Raw genomic sequence first — 17,403 nt, 5'->3', positions numbered from 1 at the left:
ATTTATTTGACAGAGAGAGATCACAAGACGGAGAGGCAGGCAGAGAGAGAGAGAGAGGGAAGCAGGCTTCCTGCTGAGCAGAGAGCCCGATGTGGGACTCGATCCCAGGACCCTGAGATCATGACCTGAGCCGAAGGCAGCGGCTTAACCCACTGAGCCACCCAGGCGCCCCCTAAAACATCAATTTAGATGGTGAATTATATATTCATTAAATTCACTCTAACATATATTAATACGTTGGTTTAAATACAATAACATTAATACAACATAAATAACATTTCCTACTTTAAACAGTGTTCCGTTCGAGGGCAAAGACAAAGTCTCTTTATTGCTGTGTTCCCAAGTGCCCAGCACAGAGCCTGAGCATTGCCCAAAAGTATTTAAGTCAATAGCAAATCAGGAAGATTGGTGCTTAAATATTTCCTTCTCTTTTGACACGTTCACAGAATTCAGATTTCAAACTGGAAATGGCTTTAGAGATGACCTATTCTATCTTCCCAACCAGTGCTGGGATTATTTCTACTACCGTTTTAGCAGAGAATCATTAGCCTCCCCTGGATACGTCTAGCCAGTTCTTCTTCTTCTCCTCCTTCTTCTTTTTTTTAAAGAGAGAGAGCATGTGCAAGAGTTGGGGGAGAGGGAGAGAGACTTTCAAGCAGACTCCCGCTGAGCGCAGAGCCCAACATGAGGCTTGATCTCAGGACTCTGAGATCATGACCTGAGCCCAGCCCAAGAGTCGGACGCTTAACCCACTAAGCCACGTATGCGCCCCTCTAGGTGGTTCTTTCTGAGACAACCTCCTCCATTCTGGGGCGGCTCTCAAAGAAGTTTCTTCTTCATAGTGCCCCTAAATCTGATTCCATAGCAAAGTTTACCCAATGGTGCTACTTGTCTTTTTCCCACTCCCCCTCCTTGACCACAGTCTTCCTATTTGTTTTCCAAGTAAAAAGAACTGCCCATGTGAATTTAACTCAAGACCCCTCATCCTCCAAGTCACCGTCCTCAAGAATCAGTGAATGTGGTTTATATCCACGTCCCTTAAAATACGGTGCCCAACACCAGCACTATGCAATTTAAGTACAGAATAAAGGAGGTGGGGGCTTACTGCCCTCCTCATTCTGACATTCTCATGCTATTAATGGTACCTTAGAAGGAGTTAACCTTTCCTCCTGTTCTTCAAGGAACTTTCCGTCAGTGCTCATCAAGTCTCCAGCAAGGGGTGCTCAGGGCCGTCCTTGATGCCTCTCATCCCTCACAAGTCACCCCATTGCGAGCTTACCAGTTCTACCTCTAAACGTCTTCCTTGCCTGTTCCCCTGCTGCCCCGCTGGTTCTGGTTCTAACATGAAATACAGCAGGATCTCTCGAAAACGCAGGCCACCAGCTCCTCTAAGACCATGTCGAAACTTCTTTATAGAGTTTAAAGGTCCCTTGGCAAGCTCCCCTTTCCCGACACCTGCAGGCTGATTTTTCACATCTCCCCGCACAACTCTGAGCCCCTACAGAATGCCCTTCCCTTGGGTGCTCAGGCCCTCAGTCCCCTCCTGCTCTAAGACCTTTGCCTTCTGGGCCAGACACGGCTCTACACGCTCTACACAGAGGGACTCGCTTAATTCTCACCATCCCCTCTGAAGGAGATGATATTGTTCCCATTTTACAGATGGAGGAGCTCCTGGGTCAAGCATTCTGCCCAGAGTCATGCAGTTAATAAGTGCAGAGCTGCATGAGTCCCGGAGCCTGAAGTGCCCTCCCCGTCTCTCTCCTTGGCCAACTTCCACCCATCTTTCAAGCTGGACCCCGCGCTAGTTCTCTTGGGAAGCCCACCTGCTCCCTGAACTTTACCACCAGATAGCACTTACCACGCCAAGCTGATTGTCTGCTAAATGATTGTCAGCACACCCACGGAGGACAGGCTTCTGTCCTTTTCCTCACGGCGTCCCCAGACCTATATTCTGTGCCAGGAACCTAAATGAATGCTTTGATGAAGGCACTCATTAGTGAATAACTGAATTAACTACCTACAGGCTTCCTTTGTAGCTGTAATACGACATCACAGCCATTTGCCAAATTGTCAACCTTTGGTAATCAATTTTTCCTGTAATACATACAAAAACCTGGCCAAAGCCTAACTGGGAAACCAGCTGGCTCCCGAAAGGCAGCTTAATTATCCCGAGTTCATTTAAGAGCAGTAGAGCTTTCTGAATGCTCTGGAATGACCTAAAAAGGCAGAGCAGCAGGGAGTTCTGAAATCACCAGCTCCAGCAGACTGTATCCCCGGAAAGGGTCCTTTGAGTGTGTCTCCCTGGGGAGGGGAGGTCGTCGAAGGCAGGGACAGAGGACACTGGGGAGAGCTGATTTGTCGCACGTTTGGTCCGCTGGGCAACAAGCCGACCAAGGAGTAGTGAACCCTGTGAAAAATAAACCCGACCCCTTTCCACACAAAATATTTACAGAAGAAAACAAGTCCTGAAGATTAGATGAGCAAGTGAAGCCTTAAGGAGATGTGGAAGAACCCAGCACTTGCCTCGCTCCCCTACCTGTGCAAACACCAAAGGAGTATTCGCTGTGCTCTGGGCATCCCCAAGACTGCCTCCCCCAACCCAGGGCTAACAAACAAGTCGCCTTTCAAATGCAAATCAACACGTCCAATGCCCACACCTGCCAAGCTTCTCTGTCAAGCTTGCACACAGCGAGCCTCTTCCTGGGTCCCAATCCCCTCCCCTCCCACCCAGGGCCAGGTACAGACCATGTAGGACCGCCCCTACCCCAGAGCCCGCTGAGGTGGTTCAGGCTAGTCAGTCCCAAACCTGCTGAGCCTTCCCAGGGAAAACCACAGTGAAGGTGTTGGCCAGGCTTTCCTCTCGCTCCTGCCGCCCCCACTGGCTCTGGGGCTTCCCCAGTGGCCCGGTGTGGGGAGCCGGCCTCCTGCTTCTAGGGATCTGTGAGTTTAAAAACTTCTTCCTTCATGACAGCATTCTGGGTCTGTGTGTCTTACCATCCTGGACCAAAACAGATTCCAACATTTTATCTATCTATCTATCTATTTATTTATAAAATATTTTAGTGTTTATTTGACAGAGAGAAGAGAGAGAGTGTGTACGTGTGAGCACACAGGCAGGGGAAGTGGGAGGAGAAGCAGACTCCCATGCCCAGCAAGAAGCCAGATTTGGGGCTCGAACCCACGACCCTGGGATCTTGACCGGAGCTGAAGGCAGATACCCAACCCACTGAGCCACCCTGGTGCCCCCAAGTACATTTTATTTTATTTTATTTTATTATTTTTTAAAGATTTTATTTATTTATTTGACAGAGAGAGAGATCACAAGCAGGCAGAGAGGCAGGCAGAGAGACAGGAGGAAGCAGGCTCCCTGCCGAGCAGAGAGCCCCATGAGGGACTCGATCCGAGGACTCCGAGATCATGACCTGAGCCGAAGGCAGCGGCTTAACCCACTGAGCCACCCAGGCGCCCCAACATTTTAAAACATTCTAGTCTGTGTCTGAGTGGCTCAGTTAGTTAAGGGTCTGCCTTCAGCTCAGGTCATGATCTCAGCAGGCAGTCTGCTTCTCCCTCACCCTCTGCTGCTCCCCCTGCTTGTGCTCTCTCTCTCTCTCCCTCAAATAAGTATATCTTAAAATAATAATAATAATAATAATAATAATAATAAAATAAATAGTCTATTTCATGTAATAGGACTATGTTTCTTGATCATTCCACAAACTTTTGATGTATTAACTAGATATCCTCCATCCCACCCTCCTCATGCTGTAGGTAAGGGGAACAAAGTGAATTTCAGTGACTTACACGAGGTCTTACAGGAATTCGTGGCAAGTTCCTGGTTAGCTGTAAGGTCATTCCCCAAACAGCAGGGCATAGGGGAAATATACAATTCTGGAATCATTACATCATTTCCTGCCCTGTTTCCTGTCAACCGTTTCTGCCAGAAATGGCAATAATGACCTATTTTCACCAAGCAATAGAATGCTATTGAGTTAGATCTCTTTCCTAAATGCAGTTATAAAATCTGGACTAAAGAGGGCAGGAGATGCTCTATTAGAAAACAAAACAAAACAAAAACTACAGAAGACCAAGAAAAAAGTCCTATGAGAAAGTCATACATTTGAGTATATGATAAACTGATTTATTTTTTAAAAAACCTGTATAAATGCTTTAAAAAAAATTAGCAGCAGAGCTAGGACTCAAACAGGTTTGGGAGCTAGTACTAAATGCTGAATATTTCCCTCCAAAATCTGTAGACAACCATACAAAGCTATAAATACGTTCCCCTATGAGCCTCAGTGATTTTGCCCACATAATGGGGGCTACAGAATGCCATCTTTTGAATAAACATAATTACGTGAAAGCACTTTGTAAAATGTGAATGTGATTCAAATCAATATATTAAACTGTTACAGAGTTTTTCCCAGTCTTCGAGGCTAGCAATACTTGAGTAAATCTTTATCCTTTTTTTGGCTGCCTAGCCTTGGTTTAGTGCAGCTCTTCCTCAATGAGGCGAGCAGAAAGTGGAATTTTTTCTCCCCATTTCCAGCAGGTGCAACCTGTGACTGTTGTAATGAACAGATCCCCACATGCGTGGGGAGAACCTGACTTCGGAAGGCAGCCCGGTCTCACCCTATGGGGTTTAACAAATCCTAAGCATAAACAGTGTGCGTCTAGTGAGCACAGTGTTCTCTGTAATATTCTAAATATGACCTAGGGTTCATTGGCTCCCGTCTTTTAGGCTTCAGATCCCAGGAAGCAGCTACAGGGGTCCGGGCTGGAAGCAAACTGATGGAACAAAAGTAATGGTCACCCCCCTCCCCGCCGCCCCACCCCCCCACTACGATTGAGATGTGAGCTCTCTCGGCGCTGAAAGACTGACTCACAGGGATGAGCGCTACCCTCTACTGAGCGTCTCTGCCTGGCATTGAATAAGTCATTTGCCTCTGCTATCTTGTTTAATCACCATCTAGCAGGTAAGAAAATTGAAGCCCAGGGAAATTAAGACCCTTATTTAGTAAATAGTGAGTCCATTAGATCCAAATTTCAAGCCCTAAAGAGGAAGGATTTCTCAAGATTTTAATCTGATAAGAGACACCTGCAGAGGTTGTTCAAATGCAGGTTTTGATTCAGTAGGTCTATGGCAGAGCCAAGATCCCGCGTTTCTAGCAAGCTCTCAAGTGATGCAGATGCGGCTAGTCTGAGGACCATCTTCGAAGAAGCAAGGCTCTAAATCAGTATGTGTCTTGGGGCGCCTGGGTGGCTCAGTCAGTTAAGTGCTGTTGCTCAGGTCGTGATCCTGGGGTCCTGGGATCGAGCCCTGTGTCGGGCTCCCTGCTCAGGGAAGGAGCCTGCTTCTCCTTCCTCTGCCCCTCCCCCTGCTTGTGCGCTCGGGCTTTCTCTCTGTCAAATAAATAAAATCGTTTAAAAAAAATCAGTGTGTGTCTTGAAAAATGCCTCTTGCATCTCATAAAAAACATGCAAGGCTCTTCTCCATTTAAGCACCTCCCTAGGGCGTTCTCCCTTTGGCAGAGTTGGTGACACGATAGGAGATTCCCTCTGCATCTCTTAAATGTTGCAATTTAACTCCATGAACAACGTCTTCCTTTTGTTCCATCCACAAACCTTTCTTGAGGTCCTGCTAGGACCCAGCCCCAGCGATGGGCACCAAGGACACCGAGATGGATCAGATAAGGTCCTGGCCCCAGGGAGACTATTAATGGAGACCAACCGTTAGGAAATCTCTGGGGCTTCCATGAAGGAACACCCTGCACCCTAGGGACATAGAATTCTCGTCTAATCCTGGCTGCTTTGGCTCCAGGGCCATCTTCACCACAACATGGGCTCCTTCCGGCACTATGCATTCCATTGCTCTTGGCATAGAGACAATTTTATAGTGGCTCATGGTGTCCAGATTCTACTGTGAAAATACAATTCACCTATCTCGTGTCAGTATGCACATGAAATTATGTCATTTTTTTGTTGGGGCCAATACATGTCAACTGTTTCTTGGGCTTATTTTGGGGGTAAAAATGGCCAAAGATGAAACTTAAGTTTTTCTATATGATTTTAAATAACTTTATGTATACTTGGAATATGGCAAGAAAATATAGTGAAAATTAAAATTAACTTTAGTTTTTTTTTAAAGATTTTGTTTATTTATTCATTTGTCAGAGAGAGAGAAAGAGAGAGAGTGAGCAGACGCAGGGGGAGTGGCAGACAGAGGGAGAAGGAGGCTCCCCGCTGAGCCAGGAGCCCGATATGGGACTCGATCCCAGACCATTAATCTACTGAGCCACCCAGGCTCCCCAGCTTCAGCTTTAGTGAATGAAATTGAAGTTCAGAAAGCAGTCAGAATCTTAGCAAACGGATACCTCTCCTGAGATGAAAGGGAAATGCCTTCCAAGAGTGCAGAGATCTATGAAACATGTTATTTGTGAAATATTTTGGAAGGATTTAAATTACTGAAGTCAATTTTCCCTCACTGGTACGGTAATTAGTTTTCATCTATTTATTACCACTGTTTGCATTGTGTTTACTGTTACTTAATCATAGACTAAGTCACGCATGTCAACCAGCAAGAAATCTAGTTAGGACCTCGGATGGCTCCCAGCTGTTCTCTATATGTGCATAAACACCCACGGAAAACTTCCCTAGCACATGCCATTCCTTTATCCCCCCAATCTTTTTTTTTTTTTTTTTAAGATTTTATTTATTTATTGACATAGAGCACAAGCAGGGGCGCAGCAGGGGGAGAAACAGGCTCTCCCCTGAGCTGGAGCCCAATGCGGGGCTCTATCCCAGGACCAGGGACCATGACCTGAGCTGAAGGTAGACGCTTAACCAATTGAACTACCCACGTGCCCTCTTTACCCCCACTTCTATGGCATGACTATTAAGGGGATGGGGGTGGGGAGGAGAGAGGTAGAGGAGACAGGTAGGGAGGAGAGAAGGTCCATGCCCCTGCAGGCAGCCAGCATTTGACTGCCGGCTTCTAGAACAGCGCTTGGTTTCATTCCACTGAAATCCTGGCACCTCTACTTGGTCATTACTCGCTGAGTCATTTGAGGTCATTTAAACCTATCTCCACCCAGATGCAGATAAGATTCTAAACAGGAACGCAGGAAGCCAGCTAAGATAATAGATAACGGGAGAAAAAGAAGGGCTAATCTCATGAGAAATTACATTAAAGGAGCCTTTTACAGCTGTAATTCTTCCGTGAACTACTGCAAGGTGGTGAAGCCTTGCAAAGCCCTGGAATTGAACTTCAGGTTGGAAGATACTTCAAGGGGCTCTGGGAATCCAGCTCTCAATTTATGGAGAAAGAAATTTATGAATGAGACACGGAGATTCATCGGCAAAGTCAAGGTCTTGCAGCTAGTTAATGAAAGAGTCAGAGTTTGGGGCATCTGGGTGGCTCAGTTGGTTAAGCATCTGCCTTTGGCTCAGGTCATGATCCCAGGATCTTGGGATCGAGCCCCACGTTGGGTTCCCTGCTCAGTGGGGAGCCTGCTTCTCCCTCTGCTGCTCCCCCACTTGTGCTCTCTCTCTGTCAAATAAGTAAAATCTTAAAAAAAAAAAAAAGAGTCAGAGTTTGAAGTTCGGTCTGCTGAATCACAATTCAGTGATCTTCCTTTTTGTTGCCTGAGTCCACGTCCTAAATCACTCCAGTCACACCACTCCATGAGTACAATTTTGCCCTCATCAGGAACCATCTGTCTCATTCACTATTTTGTTGTTCAGCCATGTTGCAAATATCCAGAGCCCCCTGGGTGACAGGAGCACAAGGAGAACCTCACGGTCTGGGTCCCTGTCTTCGAGGTGACCCCAGTGCCGCTCCTTGTAGCAATGCTTTCTGGACCCAGCTTTCCCTGTCAGAAATGACTGCTTTCCTCCCTCGGAGAGACACTTGGCTTTCACAGTTGAAATTCCGCTATTAACAGTGACACGAGAGAAGGACAAAACATGACAGAACTAGAGATGTAGCCCGTGGTGGGTCCTGGACCTCAAGACACCGACAGGCTTTTGAAATTGAGTCAAGCAGCTGGCAGGCCACAATGGGGACAGAATTACAAGTGTCCCTGGGGTGTTTTCCTCAAATTCATTCCACAGAACGATCGCCAAAGACGCCTGTATTTTTCACTGTAACTGTAAATGCTTCTTGTCAGAGACCATCTGGCTCACAGCCAGTCTTTCAAGGCTCTCGTCACTATCAACCTACACAAGTCCCTAAAACGCCACAGCTGTACTGAGACATCCGAGAGGGGTCGTAGCAAGAAGGTATGACGCCGGCAGTGAGGTTATGTAACAGCAAGGCCCAAAACAAACAAACGAAAACCCTGGCAGCTCAAAGATTTTCTGTTTTTTTTTTTTTTTCTTCGAGGAGACTTAATCTCACCTAAGACTAAGAAGATTTGCTCAGATTAACATTGCAGGCTTAAGTAGTTCCTTATTTTACAACTCGATATACCCATTTTCATTCCTCACTGGCTCTGAGTTCTGTTCTCGATTTGGAATTATTGCGACATCAGAGAGCCTACTGGCACGCTTTCCCAACACCCCCCTTGTTCTGTTTTCCAACAAGAGTCAAGGAAAATCAGCAGCAACGATTCCATGTGAATAAGGAAATCCCGATGTGAGCCCCCGTTTCCTCTGGAAACATGAATCAGTGTTCCTGGCGTTGAAAATAGATTTCTGTAGCAACTTGTTTATTTTATAAAGATTTCAATTCAGGATGAAGAACAGGGAGAGATTATGTTAAATTAATTTTACATGTTCTCATCACAGCATTGTCAGTGGACCATATTTTCAAATTACCTCTTGTGTGCAGGGTATACAGCAGATAGAGAACACATTATCTTTAATATGGAAAAGCAGAATCAAGGTGGATAAAATTTTAAGGGGGGAACTATGTAGTAACTGGAATATCTTACTCCCTGTTTTCTTTCTTTTTTTTTTTTTTAAAGATTTTATTTATTTATTTGACAGACAGAGATCACAAGTAGACAGAGAGGCAGGCAGAGAGAGAGAGGGAAGCAGGCTCCCTGCTGAGCAGAGAGCCCGATGCGGGACTCGATCCCAGGACCCTGAGATCATGACCTGAGCCGAAGGCAGCGGCTTAACCCACTGAGCCACCCAGGCGCCCTACTCCCTGTTTTCTAAGATACATTTGGGGAAGCAGCTATTGGAGTCATACGGAAATCTACCACTGTTCTTTAGCCATTTTGGAGCTAACTTTGAATGTCAATTTTTCCAATAGCTGGGTCTCATTAAGGAATATAGAATAAAGGGTAATAAGACAAACATTTTTTTTTTTTTTTTAAAGATGAACCCAGGGGCTGAGCCTGGGTGGCTCAGTAGGTTAAGTGTCTTCCTTCGGCTCAGGTCATGATCCCAGGGTCTTGGGATCGAGCCCTGCATCAGGCTCCCTGTTTGGCAGAGGAGTCAACTTCTCCCTCTCCCTCTGCCCCTGTTCGTGTTCCCTCTCTTGCTCATTCTCCCAAATAAATAAATTCCTTTAAAAAAATTAAAGGGGTGCCTGGGTGGCTCAGTGGGTTAAGCCTCTGCTTTCGGCTCAGGTCATGATCTCAGGGTCCTGGGATCGAGCCCCGCATCGGGCTCTCTGCTCAGCAGGGAGCCTGCTTCCTCCTCTCTCTCTGTCTGCCTCTCTGCCTGCTTGTGATCTCTGTCAAATAAATAAATAAAATCTTAAAAAAAAGAAACTTAAAAAAATTTAGAATATTAAAAAAAAAAAAAAAAGATGAACCTGGTAGGGGTGCCTAGCTGGCTCAGTCAGTAAAGCATGTGACTCTTGACCTCAGGGTTGTGGGTTCGAGCCCCACATTGGATATGGAGATTACTTAAAAAAATTTTTTTTCTCCTTAAAAAAAAAAAAAAAATGAACCAGTAAAGAACAAAGAACTACACTTACCCAGGTGACATATCTTCTATGTGCTGTCCAAGATGGGAGTGGGCCACAGGGGCCATGAAGAAGGAAGAACCACAGAGATGTGCAGAACAGCACCAGTGGTCACCACAACCTTCCTCTCCTTCTACAATTTCCCCTTGTACCTAGCAAAACCTTCCAGAGGAGAAGGAGCAGTTCTGAAATAGCCCAAAGTAAGTTTACAAGCTGGAACTCGTAAATATAAATATTTACAATATAAATATAAATATTTATAAGAAATATAACCCTGATTCTTTGAATGGGTGTTCAGGAAAGTTTGTTATTTGAGCGCCTAAGTGGGCTCTCTGAGCCTGAACATGTCCATTGCTTATCTTTTTTTTTTTTTTAAGATTTTATTTATTTATTTGACAGACAGAGATCACAAGTAGGCAGAGAGGCAGCCAGAGAGAGAGGAAGGGAAGCAGGCTCCTCGCTGAGCAGAGAGCCCAATGCAGGGCTCGATCCCTGGACCCTGGGATCACGACCTGCGTCGAAGGCAGAGGCTTTAACCCACTGAGCCACCCAGGCGCCCCGTCCATTGCTTATCTTTAGAATTCTCCTGACTTTAACTAAATATTCTCTCTTCATCCTTTGGCACGAATTGTGCTCTAATGACGTGAATACTTTACACAAAATCCCATGAAACATTATGCTTTAGTAACTTCCTAGTTAACATTTTCTTTCATTTTCTTTACTGGGGCCAAGGTACAGTTTTGCCATTTGGCTGCAAAAAGACTCTATTTCATAAAACATCGACGGGCGATTTTTAACCTAATAAACCCACAGCTTACGGCAGATTTGAAACACATCAAATTGACAGAAAGCAGAGGCATATAGTGATTCTTATAACGACATAAAAGCAAACAGTTGTTTCCCTGGAGGTATCCTGAGGTATGAAAATGCCTTTAAAGAAAAAAAAAAAAAACTCCCGGAGCGCCTGGGTGACTCAGTGGGTTAAAGCCTCTGCCTTCTGCTCAGGTCATGATCCCAGGGTCCTGGGATCGAGCCCCACGTCGGGCTCTCTGCTCCGCAGGGAGCCTGCTTCCTCCCCTCTCTCTCTCTGCCTGCCTCTCTGCCTACTTGTGACTTCTCTCTCTCTGTCAAATAAATAAAATCTTTAAAAGAAAAAAAAAACCTCCCTCTCTAAGAATCATATACTTGTAATAGAGTTTCTAACGGGCGAAACGATGAATGCTTGCTTATACATTTTTTTTAAATAAATAAAAGCAAGTAACAAAAAGGCAAAGTTCATGAGCTACTTTTTAAATTCTTCTCGCTCTATGTTATCATTAAATATGATAAAAAAAAAAAAAGAAACCCTTCTGTAAACGGAATTCTTTCCTCAGCACTGTCCTTCAGGTCATAAGCTTCCATCGCCCTAAATATGTACATGAATATTCACATACGCTTCTGCTCATGTGTGTAAGTACCTCATGCTCAGTCGGCCGAGGAAATATAGGAATACGGGATAACAGGATTTACTGATAATATGTGTGTATACATGTGTATATGTGTGTGTGTTAGATGTACACACACCTGTCTATAAAATCCTCCATGAAACTGAAAAGAGCTTTTAAAACAGTCATTTCTGCGGGGCGCCTGGGGGCCTCAGTTGGTGAAGCAGCTGACTCTTGATCTCATCTCATGTCATGATCTAAGGGTGGTGAGATCGAGCCCCACGTCAGGCTCCAGGCCCTGTGCTCAGGGGCTCAACAGGGAGTCGGCTTGAAATTCTCTCTCTCTCTCTCCTTCTGTCCCCCCTCCCCACACACTCACACACACTGTCTCTCTCTAAAATAAATAAATAAATCTTTAAGAATAGATACAGAAATCAGCCACTTGTAGCCTGTCCCTTGGAGTCTATCACTCAAAGCAGTCGGTATCTGCAGTAGAGCCATGACCTGATCCCCTTTCCCGGGCCGCGCACAATACACCATTACGTCCCTTCAGGCCACGTTCAGACTCGTCACCCCTCCCAGGCCATGCCCGGCCCTCGACTGAGACGCTCAGTGTTCACAGAGTTAACAGCCGACCGGATGCAGCCGCTTCGGCACAGCGAGGGGAAAAGTGACAGTTTACTTGCACCCCCAAACAAAGCCATTATATTTACCTTCTACTTTGAAGATAGTAAAGTGCGGTCGGCAATGGAAAGAACCCAACGCGTTACCTGCGCAGTTCATCCACAGACCCTGGTAAACCCAAGTGGCGGTTATCACCGAGGATGCTCGCGTGGTCACTTTCCACTCATTGGAGGCGGTGGCCGCGACGAGAGCGCCAAACCCTCCGACGCCGAACACCAGCGCTGAGATCTGCGCCCTGGACATGTCGCTCTGCCGTCTGCAGTGACAGCGTCCACACAGAACGCTGTGGTGGCCTAGGCATGCAGCGGGGCGCCTGGCGCTCGGACAGGTGTCACGGCCAGTTAACGCGCAGAGGGGACCGCATTTCAGGCTCGGGTGGCCCGCAGGAGGACGGAATTCAGGATGAAATCGGCATTACCGCCGGCATTTTAAAGACAGCCTAAGATGATCTCTCTAATTTCCTACACGGAGATTTACTAAAAATTCGTAGATGGATTTTTAAACGTTTTGACTTCGCAGATTTTTTTTTCCCCTGGCACCATAGTTAATGCTTAATTTTCTGTTAGCCTGAAGCTTAACGAACCATGCAACAACCAGATATTACAAAGTACAAATTCTACAGTAACAGTGAAGGCTTATTTGACCAATTGCTTTAGTCTCGCATGCTCCTGAATCTTCATACAAATGCAATCGTATCGCACGGATTCTCTAACCTTGTTTTTGCACACATTATGTCCGTGAGAATGTAGTTGCCGCTCATTAAATAGTACAGCTGAAAAAATAGCACTTCGTTAAACGGATACACTACAGTTTATCCATTTTCCTGGAGATGAACTTGTGTGTTGGTTCTCCCTCACCCCCATCCGCCTCCCTCAACAGTGGCTGGAAAAGGTGTAAAGGTTCTCAATGAATTTCTCTTTATGCACCTGCACAAGAATTTCTCCAGGGTAATCTTAGAGACGGAATTGCTAGGGAGTCGGAAATAAGAGCGAACTAGTCCTCCAACTTTACAGACAATACTAAATTGCTCTACTGAGAAATTCCAGCAGTTTACCATCCCACTACTGCTGGGCGAATCCCCATTGCCTCACTTCATAACATGTGGTATTGGGATGTTCTTAGAATTGCTGGGCTTTTGGGGGCGGGGTTTGTCACTCTGATGAGTGTAAAGGTATCACATTAGGATGACTTGTATTTGTGGATTAATAATGAAGCTAAGTATATTGTCATGTATTTCTTGGTTCTTGTGTTTTCGTCTACAAAGACATTTGTAGTTTTTACTCATGTAATCCTTTGAGTTGCATGACATTTTATAATTTTTAAAAAAAATTTATTTTTTTACTTGACAGAAGGAGAGAGAGCACAAGCCACAGGAACAGCAGGCAGAGGGAGAGGGAGAAGCAGATTCCCCGCTGAGCAGGGAGCCGGATGTAGAGCTCGATCCCAGGACTCCGGGATCATGACCTGAGTGGAAGGCAGATGCTTAACCAGCTAAGTCACCCTGGCGCCCCTCTAATTTATTTTTAGTTCTATATATATCCTAGATAGTAAACTTTAAAAAAAAAAAGAAGATTTTCTTTTTTAGAGCAAGAGCATGAATGCGGGAGTGGAAGATGGGCAGAGGGAGAGGGAGACTCCATGCTCAGTGGGAGTAATCCCAGAATCCTGACATCATGACCTGAGCCGAAGTCAGACACTTAACCAACTGAGCCACCCAGGTGCTCCTGGATAGTAATCTTTCATTGATTACTCATGTTGCAAATATCTTCCCCTAGTTTGTGTTTTGTCTTTATTTGGTTACTTGATAAAGACTCTGAATTTTAATGTAGTCGAATTTATCAAGCTCTCACTAAATGATTTTTACGTCTGAGATCTTGATTCAGAAATCCCCCTCAGAGATAACAAATTCATTGCCCTCTACTCCTATTTCAAAGTTTTAGCTTTTACATTTAAGTTCTTAAATCATCCAGAGTTGATTTTTCTGTTTTATGATTTAAGGACCTATTTCATTTTTTAATATGGGAACCCAGTTTCTCTGTCCCTACTAAACAGTCTCATTTTTCTCTACAGATTTGTAGCCATACCAGATATCAGTAATTGCATGACCTGTTTATGGATTCTCTAATCTGTTCCATCTATCTCGTCTGTTCCTGCACCCATATGATAATCCCTTAATTACTCTAATTCTATAAAAATTTCTTGAGATCTTATTGATGTTTCTTACTTTGCTCTTCTTTTTCAAGAGTGAGCCTTTGTTTTGTTTTTTTTTTTTTTTTTTTTTTTTTACCTCTTCGCTGTTCCTTTCATATTTTAGAATAAGTTTATCAAGTTATACATGTATGGGGCGCCTGGGTGGCTCAGTGAGTTAAAGCCTCTGCCTTTGGCTTGGGTCATGATTTCATGGTCCTGGGATGGAGCCCCGCATCCGGCTCCCTGCTCGGCAGGGAGCCTGCTTCCCCCTCCCCCTCTGTCTGCCTCTCTGACTACTTGTGATCTCTCTCTCTCTGTCAAATAAATAAATAAAATCTTTTTAAAAAAAAGTTATACATGTATATGCTTACTGGGACGTTTGTTGGAAGAAAGAAAATAACTTTATAAAGTTGAGTCTTCCTCGCAATGAGTATCATATGTCTCTTCATTTAACCCATTTTTAGTGTCTTTCAGTAAAATGATATACTTTAAGTCTTGTTACAGTTTTTGCTTGATTTATTTTTATTTTTTTAAAAATTCTTATTTTTAAGTAATCTTTACACCCACCATGAGGCTCAAATCTACAACCCTAAGATCAAGGGCCACGTGCTCCAACAACTAAAGCCAGCCAGGTGCCCCATGCTAGATTTATTCTTGAACTTAGGACTCAATCTAACACCTATTTTACCTAACATATGATTTTTCTGATTTTCTTCTTATGTACACAGTTGACCCTTGAACAGCATGGTCACTAGGGGTGTCAACCTCCACACAGTCAAAAATCCACATAAAACTTTTGACTTCCCCAAAATGTAAATAATAGTCTACTGTTGACCAGAAGCCTTACTAATAACATAAACAGCTAACACATATTTCTTATGCTATATGTATCATACTGTATTCTTACAATGAAATAAGCTAGAGAAAAGAAAGCATTATTAATAAAATCATAAGGAATGGAAAATACATTTATAATACTATTACTGTATTTATTTAAAAAATCCACAGGTAAGTGGACCTGCTCAGTTCAAACTCTTGTTGGTCAAAGATCAACTGTATCTACTGTTTTTCCTCTTTCTTGCGTTTTTTTTTTGTTGTTGTTGTTGTTGTTGTTGTCGTCTTAGTTTTTTCCACATTTCATTTTTTCCACTCCATTAAATTGGAAGTTACACATTATTTGTACTGTTTAAGAGTTACTCTAGAAATTTTAGTGCATACATAATAAATAAAATCAATCATTGTCTTTACTCTCCCACTGAATAATATAAGGACCTTAAGACGTTTTAACATTAATAACTCCTCTTCTGGCCTACGTTATTTATTTCTATGTTGTTTGATTTTTAGTTCCATAAATCAGAGTTTTCTCTCCTCAGATGTTAGCCCCACACTTAGTACTGTATATGTCATTTTTCTTTTTTTGCTTGCTATTCCATTGTGCTTCTCAAAACTTCCTTGTGAGTTTACTATTTTTCTCCTTCCTAAGGTCTATCCTGGGGAGGTTTTCTTAGTGAGGGGCTGTTGGTAGTTACCTTAGTTTTGTTTGTCAGATAATATATGTCTTCTGTGCTGGAGTTGGTAGATAATTTTTCTGGGTATACGGTTATAAGTTGACATTTTTTTGGACTCAGAACTTTGAAGATAGAATGCCATTTTCTTTTTCTTTTTCTTTTTTTTTAAAGATTTTATTTATTTATTTGACAGACAGAGATCACAGGTAGGCAGAGAGGCAGCCAGAGAGAGAGGAAGGGAAGCAGGCTCCCTGCTGAGCAGAGAGCCCGATGCGGGACTCGATCCCAGGACTCTGAGATCATGACCTGAGCCGAAGGCAGCGGCTTAACCCACCCAGGGGTTGGAGCCACCCAGGCGCCCCTAGAATGCCATTTTCATCTGGCTTCCATTTTTGCTGTAGAGAAATCCTGAATTGGATTTGTCATTTCTTTGTAGATTAATTCCTATTTTCCCTTTGGCTGATTCTAGGATTCTCTTTGGTTTTGGCAGTTTGGGTTTGACTTTCTAAGTATGAATTTTTTGGTAATCTCCTGTGGCATTTACTGAACTTCTTAAATCTAATGACTCTTATCGTTCATCATTTCTGGAAAACTCTTGGTTCCTTCCTTCTGCAGATGTTACTTCTTCCACTACTATTTCTTTATCTCCTTCTGTAACTTTGGTAAGATTTTTTTGTTTGTTTTTCCTATTTCTTAACTTCTCTTTAATATTTTTGATGACTTTATCTCTCCATGCTGCATGTAATTTGTTGTTAATCCATTCAGAGGTTCTAATTTCTAATACTATCCTTTAAAAAAAGTCTGGAGTTTCTATGTTATCCTTTTTGTATCTTCCTGTTTCCTTTTTCTAATCTCTTGTTCTTTATCATAATTCAAATTGCCAGATACTTAAGTTATATTCTATATCTCATTATTCTCATATCTATAGTTTTTGGAGATTGGTCTCTCTCTCTCTTTTTTTCTACTGACCCTCTCACTCATGATGGTTTGTTAAAAACACGTGCTTTGTGATTTATGATTGTAAGCTTATGTTACTGGCAACTTTTTCATGGACATGTTTTGAGGCCTGAGTTGGCTATTTGTTCCCCCTGATAGAATTTATATTTGCTTCTTCCTGTTGTTTAGGTGAGCTATCAACCCAGGACTACTTTTTTTTTTTTTTAAGATTTTATTTATTTATTTGAGAGGAGAGAGAGAGAGAGAGAATGAGCAGGGGTGTGAGGGGCAGAAGGAGAAAGAGAAGCAGGCTCTACTGAGCAGGGAGTCTGACTTGGGGGCTCCATCCCAGAACTCCAGGATCATGACCTGAGCTGAAGGCAGACAACCAATGGAGCCACTAAGGCACCCCAACCCAGGACTACTTTATTTGTTACTATTTTTAAAAGATTTTATTTATTTATTTGACAGAGAGAGGGGGAGGGAGGGCACAAACAGGGGGAGCAGCAGGGAGAGGGAGAGGAAGAAGCAGGTTGGATCCCAGGACCCCGAGATCATGACCTAAGCCAAAGGCAGATGCTTAATCAACTGAGCCACCCAGGTGCCCCAGGACTACTTTAAATTATCATCTTTTACTAGCCATTCAGTAGGTGTGAATTCTAGTCCCACACCCAAGTGAATGTTGGCTGACTTCTCAGGTAACTTCTGTTTGTCCCTATTCTCAGATTCCTGGTTGAGACAGGAC

At 43.8% G+C, this 17,403-nt stretch overlaps 1 protein-coding gene across 2 annotated transcripts in view; it reads right to left on the bottom strand.

The window, feature by feature from the left end:
* CLDN10 (claudin 10) overlaps positions 1-12,521 on the bottom strand; it is a 125,672-nt gene extending 113,151 nt beyond the window's left edge. The window contains exon 1 of one of the 2 annotated variants that reach the window (XM_047720251.1): positions 12,054-12,521. In XM_047720251.1, coding sequence (XP_047576207.1) covers positions 12,054-12,267 — 214 coding nt within the window. In that variant the 5' untranslated portion in view covers positions 12,268-12,521. The remainder of the gene's footprint in view (positions 1-12,053) is intronic. The other variant, XM_047720252.1, reaches the window with a different exon arrangement.
* Between the last annotated feature and the right edge of the window lie 4,882 nt (positions 12,522-17,403).

Source organism: Lutra lutra, chromosome 3 (genome assembly GCF_902655055.1).
Source record: "Lutra lutra chromosome 3, mLutLut1.2, whole genome shotgun sequence".
Classification (NCBI taxonomy): domain Eukaryota; kingdom Metazoa; phylum Chordata; class Mammalia; order Carnivora; family Mustelidae; genus Lutra; species Lutra lutra.
The sequence above is the reverse complement of the archived record's forward strand: the minus strand, read 5'-3'. Positions and strand labels throughout refer to the sequence as shown.